General features: G+C 42.3%; 1 protein-coding gene across 1 annotated transcript in view; it reads left to right on the top strand.

Annotated features, from left to right (window-relative positions):
* The first annotated feature begins 3,889 nt into the window (after positions 1-3,889).
* The window catches only part of LOC119419423 (centromere protein J), a 7,967-nt gene continuing 3,395 nt past the window's right edge, over positions 3,890-8,461 (top strand). The window contains exons 1-6 of the mRNA XM_037686729.1: positions 3,890-4,249; positions 6,434-6,560; positions 6,679-6,825; positions 7,051-7,174; positions 7,307-7,406; positions 7,481-8,197. Of these exons, the coding sequence (XP_037542657.1) occupies positions 3,890-4,249; positions 6,434-6,560; positions 6,679-6,825; positions 7,051-7,174; positions 7,307-7,406; positions 7,481-8,197 (1,575 nt within the window). The remainder of the gene's footprint in view (positions 4,250-6,433; positions 6,561-6,678; positions 6,826-7,050; positions 7,175-7,306; positions 7,407-7,480; positions 8,198-8,461) is intronic.

Genomic DNA, 8,461 nt, shown 5'->3' on the forward strand with positions numbered 1-8,461 from the left:
AGCTCAGTCTCTTAAATAGCACCTTCTCAGAGTGGATCAACCAGTTTTGCTGCTGACAACCAAAACCAGCTGATCACATGCTCAAGAAGGACCATCAGCCTAACAATGGATCATTAGCACACTGATGGCTGTTTACTGTTCACAGAGGGCTGAGTGATACTAGCAATCACAGCATTGTAAGAGGGGGACAATTGAACCCGGAGGCTCCACCCCTGTTTAATGATGGACGGTTTCTTTTCACAAAGATGGCCTCCTTTACTCCTCTCTCAAACCATCGTTCCTCTCTGTCCAGGATGTGCACATCTTCATCCCTGAAAGAGTGACCGCTGGCCTGGAGATGAGTGTAGACCGCAGAATCCTGGCCTGATGATGTTGATCTTCTGTGCTGGGCCATCCTTTTGGCCAGTGGCTGTTTAGTTTCCCCGATGTAAGACTGATCACCCTCCTGACACTGAACAACATACACAACATTACTCTGTTTGTGCCGGGGGACTGGATCTTTGGAATGAACCAGTCTTTAATGTATTTTGGGGTTTAAAAGCCACTGGGACGTTGTGTTTAGAAAATAAACGTCTCAGTTTCTCTGATACTCCCTCAACATATGGAATGACCACTGGTCTGGGTCTGGGTTCCTCCTTTTCACCTGTTGGCTGACTGGAGTCCTGTTTGGGTTTCTTCTCTGCTTTCAGGAAGGCCCAGTTAGGATATCCACATTGCTCTAGAGCCTGTTTTGTGTGGGATTTCTCCTTCTGCCTGGGTCCTGAGCTAGTGGGGACGCTGTCTGCTCTGTGGTACAGAGTCCTGATGACTCCTAACTTGTGCTCCAAAGGGTGATGGGAGTCAAACTGCAAATACTGGTCTGTGTGGGTGGGTTTGCGAAACCAAAGTGTACCGCTGTTGGATTTCATATTTTTATACCTTTTTTATATTTCCTATCAAGCATTCAAATGTCATGTTATACAAAGTGTGTGTGTCTTTCTTCCAGGGTTGCACTATATTTATAGAAAATGTTTGCTAATTCTAACTAGTTGACCTTTAAATATAATCTCATATTAGCTAAGGATAATTTTACAAGTTCACATTTGATATATTACAAGCAATCAAATCATGCCAGATAACAGACTGATTAACATAAATAAAGCTAGAACACATCTCTTTAATTTAGACTTAATATAGTTTGACTAAGTAAAATCCAACCAAAGCAACTAAACTAAAACAGAAGTATAAAAAGGATCAAGTAAGAACACGCAAACACGAGTTAGATGATAATTAATAGTTATTAATTATTCCTAGAAATAAACAACTTTAACTCAAATCATTTGGTATCACTAAGGTATAATCACGTTAAACAAACAGCTAAAACGAACGATTTCAGTGAGGCAAAACTTCTTATCTGAAATGTAGACATTAACGTCCTTGAGGGGGCGGACTAGAGTCGTAACCCTAGCAACAGAAGCTAAACCAATCAGAAAGCTAGCCTTCTCAAACTGTGATAAAAGGCCGGAAATGACACACGCCCACCGAGCATTTCCGGGAGGCGCACACCGACGGTTCGTTCTTTAATGCTCCATTTATATGCATATATCTTATTAATGTAATTGTTTGTCTCTGAATATCTGTAACCCATGTTTTGTCAAATAAATCTTTTATACGAAGGGCGACGTCTCAGCTGTTTTGAACACGACGTGGTAGCCAGCCACGAGAGAAACTGAGACGTTTATTTTCTAAACATAACGTCCCAGTGGCTTTTAAACCCCAAAATACATTAAAGACTGGTTCATCCCAAAGATCCAGTCCCCCGGCACAAACAGAGTAATGTTGTGTATGCTGTTCAGTGTCAGGAGGGTGATCAGTCTTACATCGGGGAAACTAAACAGCCACTGGCCAAAAGGATGGACCAGCACAGAAGATCAACATCATCAGGCCAGGATTCTGAGGTCTACACTCATCTCCAGGTCAGAGGTCACTCTTTCAAGGATGAAGATGTTCACATCCTGGACAGACAGGAACGATGGTTTGAGAGAGGAGTAAAGGAGGCCATCTTTGTGAAAAGAAACCGTCCATCATTAAACAGGGGTGGAGCCTCCGGGTTCAACTGTCCCCCTCTTACAATGCTGTGATTGCTAGTATCACTCAGCCCTCTGTGAATAGTAAACAGCCATCAGTGTGCTAATGATCCATTGTTAGGCTGATGGTCCTTCTTGACCATGTGATCAGCTGGTTCTGGTTGTCAGCAGCAAACTGGTTGATCCACTCTGAGAAGGTGCTGTTTAAGAGACTGAGCTGAAAACAGCACCTCAGACTGAGGAAGTCTCTCGGATGAAAGACAAAACGTTTCTACATTTTTTTACTTTTTTTTTTGGAATGTCCAGAGGACCAGATTGAACTTTTTTGGATTTTTCTACCTGGATTATTGAGCATGCGTCAGGAAACAGTAGACAATCATAAAAGAAAACATAAGAACTAATAGTTTCAGGCACAACATTTAAAAAGGTTAACCACTGCACTGCTAAGACAACTTTACCAAAAAATAAAAAATCTATACCATATTTACACACAACAGTTACAAGTTTAAGTTATATATTTATACTTTTGCTGAAATGTGAGGATATTTTCTGTATTGTATATTACAAAACACAAGGGTTAAAACATCAATAAATTAAAATGATATAAACACAAACACAAGGGTTCATTGCGGGAAGCCTCTGTCCATGTATACCTGGCCTGTTGGCTGAAACCACAGCCCTGGCTGTAAACGCAGATGTAAAAGCTCTTGCCTTTATTCGGCCCATCTTTTCTACCCGTCTTCAGCATACACACGGTGCCTGCCGAACACAAAGAGCAACAGTTTGAAGGGCATGTTCAACAAGCAACACATAAAGTTAACAAACACAACTCTCAAGTCCATCATCTAAAACAACTTTTTAATTATTAAGGCTTACCGTGCACATTACACAAAACAATTTCCATGATCTCAAAAGCTCCCTCTCCGTTCAGAAACTCCAACGTTCGGTTTGTTCATACTGACCAACAGAAAGAACTTCCGGTTACTGTCTATCAGTGTAAAAGCTTATGTTCTTGTCTGATATCTAAATTTAACTATATATTCGAAAGACTTGTATTATATCTGCAATAAAATAACGTTTAAAACTAGTTAAATGCGTAGGATCTTTAAATTTAACGGAAGACCACAAAAAAAACTTACCAAACTTATCAATTTCACTTATTGTGAAATGTTTAGAAGGAGCGCAGTTTCACCGGAAACAGTCTGAAAACGATTTTTTTCAACAGCAATTTTATTTTACAATTGTTTCTTTCATATTATTAGAATATTATTACTCACAAATATAACGTTCAATTATTTTAAACACACAAAAAATGTGTAAGTATTGAAACTACAATACCCACAATGCATTATTAATCGTTGACTCTCGCGGGCTTTGTTTTGATATGGCGGCAGGTTTTCAAACTTCTTTTTGTTTAATGTGTTTAACCTTTTCCTGTACAACTGTAAAGCTGCTTTCCTTGTGTGTTACAGGTAATTCCAATGTGTTCCGATATGTTTAGTAATTTATTGAACTTTCTGCTTTGTTATTGGGGCCAAAACTCTTGAATTTATTGTCGCCAGCAAAGCTTCAAGACAAGCCGACGAACGTTATGACGTTTAAATGAAATGTGTTTAGACGACGTGTATCTGGATTATGACATTCATTACATGGCTGACATTTGATGTTGACATTAGCATTACTGAACAAACTTTTAAAAGTAAAGCTAGTGGTATGAGAGAGCGTGTTGGAAAGTGCTTCTTCATAATGAAATCAATCCTTAATCTGTCGTTCAAATCCCGGATTAGCAACCCCTGATTGACTGAAGCGCCTCGGCCGACATTATGTCATCTCCAGCCGGGCTGCAGTTCTCCCAGGCAGACTTCCTGGCCCGGTGGCTGCCGAGCAGCACCAGAGCCGGGGTGATCCTCAACTCGTCCCCGGATCTGGCTGGATCCTTGCGAGCCGCCTCCGCCTCGGGATCCCCGCCGCTGCAGCTCGACGAGTCCTTCATCTCCGACTTCGCCCCTCTGCCAGCCTCTGCAGACAGCAGCTGCCTGGATGTGGATGGGCCTGGACGGGTTCCCGAGCCTGATGTTCCGGAGGACAGCTCGGATCCTGCAGCAGCTAGAGATGAGCTCCATACTCTGGCTGAAGTTAGAAGCAGAACAGAGGAGCTAGCTCTGACTGTGAAGCTAGAACAGGTGAGCACACCGTCCTGTCGTTAGAACAGGTGAGCACATCGTCCTGTCGTTAGAACAGGTGAGCGCACCGTCATGTCCTTAGAACAGATGAGCACACCGTCCTTTAGTTAGAACAGGTGAGCACACCGTCATGTCGTTAGAACAGGTGAGCACACGTCCTGTCGTTAGAACAGGTGAGCACACCGTCCTGTCGTTAGAACAGGTGAGCGCACCGTCCTGTCGTTAGAACAGGTGAGCGCACCGTCCTGTCGTTAGAACAGGTGAGCACACGTCCTGTCGTTAGAACAGGTGAGCGCACCGTCCTGTCGTTAGAACAGGTGAGCGCACCGTCCTGTCGTTAGAACAGGTGAGCGCACCGTCCTGTCGTTAGAACAGGTGAGCACACCGTCCTGTCGTTAGAACAGGTGAGCGCACCGTCATGTCGTTAGAACAGGTGAGCACACCGTCCTTTAGTTAGAACAGGTGAGCACACCGTCATGTCGTTAGAACAGGTGAGCGCACCGTCCTTTAGTTAGAACAGGTGAGCACACGTCATGTCGTCTTCATGAGCCATGAGATAACTGAGCAGAGAATCAGGGGCTACTTATTTCACAGTAGTTTTTTTCTTCATATCATCGTCATGTTTAAACTGGTACAACTGCACTGAGTCCCTTCACCAATAATAAACTCAGCTGCACATTTATTACTGACATATTACTGGGATTTAAACAAATGTCATAAATATGTAAATGTTAGGAATTATGTCATTTAATATTTTCTTTTATTGCTTTTGATTAACATACTTTGTTCAAAAGAACATTTCTTCATTTGTGTGCCATAAAATATCTGAAAATGAGAATTTATAGTTTGACTTTATAGTTAACATAATAATTCTGCACAGTTATTTATGCATGCACTAGTGTTTATTTTTGCATGTTAAAGACGTGTGGAATTTAATTAGTGAATTATTCCTTCCAGTCTGTCACAAATTGTCTCAGTAATAATCAGCTAAAGTCTCGGTGTGAAATAGGATTGGAGGCTGCAGGAGCGTGCACGGGAGGACTCGCTGTTGCAATTCATCAAAATTGAACAAGATTAAAACTTACAATTATTTGTTTGCTTGACATTATAACAAAGGTGTGTCTCAGTTGAACTTTTCTTTAATAAATGCACTTCAATGTTTGGCGGGGTGGCGGTACAGAACAACAGATGCACCTACCGGTAGTTGTCAGAAGTCTAGAGGGCCCTCTCGCGCCTCTAGCGGCTGCAGATGATGTTTACTGTGGTTCACGTTAATGAACATTTCAAGTGTCAGTGAAAAACTGCGTCACGAACAGGGAAACAAAGTATTTAAGTCACAGACTGTCAAATCTATGCAATAAACTGCCACTTATATGCCAGAAAATACGGTAATGCTGTTCTAAAATTGGACCAAATGTCTGCGTTGTCTCTGTTTAAAGGATGAGGTTATTCATTTTGTACTAAAAATAAGGATTAAATAAAGGTGACAATATAATCTCAGCATTTTTCTTTTTTTAAGCTGATGTAAAAGAAATGATGGAAGATTGTCCAAGACTAGTCAGTGTTTGTCTCACCCTCAAACAAACAAACCAGAGCTAAAAAGATCACAGCTTAAAGGTAGATGTCATGAAATTACCCTGCAATAGTCTTAAGGTTAAAGGGTTAATACCCCTGCACTTCATCACATGCACTCCTTTGACTTCCTTCTCTATTTTAAGGATCTCTTATTGAAGGCTGATGAAGACTTGAATAGTAACTGGTGGTAAAAATCAGTATGCATTTATAATCTGAGTTGGAATTATGGCAGCATGAGGTCACAGGTAAACCGGTAGTAATCAAACATGTCGTGATGAGTTCTGTTGAAGCCAACTGAAACCCTGTTGAAGTTTTGTTACCTGTGTAATAATTACACAGGTAAACAGTAATACAGTGTAATTAATTACACTACAGTGTAATTAATTACAGTGTAATTAATTACAGTGTAATTAATTACACTGTAATTAATTACAGTGTAATTACACTGTAATTAATTACAGTGTAATTACAGTGTAATTAATTACACTGTAATTACACTGTAATTAATTACAGTGTAATTACACTGTAATTAATTACAGTGTAATTAATTACACTGTAATTAATTACACTGTAATTAATTACAGTGTAATACGGTGTGCATTCATACAGTTACGAAAATGGCAGCAGCACATGCATGAGCAACTAAAAGGCCATCAGTTGGAGGAGCAGCTGCACCTGCAGGAGGAGCATCTGAGGCTGTTGGGAATTATGAATGGATCCCAAATTTGCACAAAAGGTACAAAAAAACCCCAAGATGGATTACTCAGATTACATGAAATAGATTATTCCTTTAGCTAAAGCTGTATTTAATTTGTTTCATGAGAACTGAGGCGACTGTATTATGTCAAACACAGAGAGTTCTGAGTCCTCAGGAACACAGAGGGATGAGAACTGCAGTGAGATCACACACGGGACCCTTCTGCAGGGACACCAGCTCTCAGCAGCAGGAAGACGGGAGCGACTGCTCAGACGTCAAGATTATCATGAAGACGAGCAAGACGGTAAGAAACAGCCCTGACTGACCTGCTGACTGGACTTTGACCTGCTGACTGGACCTGTGACCTGCTGACTGGACCTGTGACCTGCTGACTGGACCTGTGACCTGCTGACTGGACTTTGACCTGCTGACTGGACTGTGACCTGCTGACTGGACTGTGACCTGCTGACTGGACTGTGACCTGTGACCTGTGACCTGTTGCTAAAGTCTACACTTGGTGTTTTTACAGCGATGCAGGACTGCACAGATGGTCAGGAGGAGGGATCTGAAACGGAGTGTTTTATAAAACAGTGTAAAGGAGCAGTGAGAAGTGAGAACAACACAAAACATGAAGATGACGTGTTTAACGACAGGTAAATGGTATTTGAATAAATATAAAACCGTTCAGATGACAGGCACCAGTGTGGCTGCTCAGGCTGCTGTCTGGTTGGAGTGTTTTGGCTCAAACAGCATGTGATGGTTCATTTGTTGCGGCTCCTCTGCAGACCGATAAGGCCGGGTGTTGGGGGTCAGAAGCAGACGTTTGAGGAGCTGCTGGAGGAGCAGCTCAGACTGGAGGAACAGAGGCAACAAGTGAGAGCGGCCGTGGTGATAAAATGTGTTGTTTCACATTCAGTTTGGTTGTAGGAAGACCACTGACTGCACACTCCTTTTAACAGGTACCACACAGAGCTGAAGCCCCGCCCAAGAGGCCATTTCTGAAGCGAGGCGCGGGACTTTCTAGATTTACCAACAAAGTTTCTTCTCAGACAGTGGAGGTGAAGAAAGACTATACGCTACAACCCCAAGGCAGAGTGCACCCTCGCAGCGACTCGGCGCCTGTTTTTATAGGGAAAAGTAGTTCCAGTGGAGCCTGGCAGCTTCCTGTTCAGCGTAAAACTGCAGTACTCAACAAAGAAAACCGACAGAGGGGACGTGGTTTGCCACCTCACAACGTCAAAGCAGAGAGCAAGGTGGCACGGACAAAAGTCTTAGGAGGTCACCAAAAAGAAAACGCAGCACTAGATTCGATTCAAACAGAACCAGAGCCCAGACGACACGAGCATGAAACGGGCCAAGTCAAGGAGCAGAATAAGGTGGTGTCGCTTCAGGCAGTGAAGAACTGGAGTCCAAGCATGCAGCAGAAGGTGAACCCTTTAGGAAGCCAGAGAAAAGCTGCTGAAGAGAAGAGCTCTAGTTCAGAAGTGGAGGTAAGGACAGGGTCAGAGGAGAGGACTGGACCTTCCCCGGATTCCTTGGAGTTATCGTTCCAGGAGAAGCTCCAGCGCTGGGAGTGTGACCGGCAGATGGAAAGCATGGAGCTGGGGGAGTTTGAGCTGCTGGAGCAAGCTGCAGAGGAGTTGTCCTTCTCATCCACCTCCTCTTTTGTCATGAAGGTGCTCCATTTATATTGTTGCTTTAGTTCAGTGGAACTTCTTATTTTATTACTTGTGCCATGTTTTCTCTTGTATGTGCACTAGTCCCTCGTTTATCGCAGGGGATCCATATCCTGAAGACCCGCGATAAGTTAAAACTGCTAAATAAGAATAGTAGTACAAGTAGTAGTTTATTTTATTATATTATATTTATCTATACCTACCCACCCACCCACCTCTCTCTCTATATATATATATATATATATATTATATATATATAATATA

Source organism: Nematolebias whitei, chromosome 13, assembly GCF_014905685.2.
Source record: "Nematolebias whitei isolate Nwh7 chromosome 13, NemWhi1, whole genome shotgun sequence".
Taxonomy (NCBI): domain Eukaryota; kingdom Metazoa; phylum Chordata; class Actinopteri; order Cyprinodontiformes; family Rivulidae; genus Nematolebias; species Nematolebias whitei.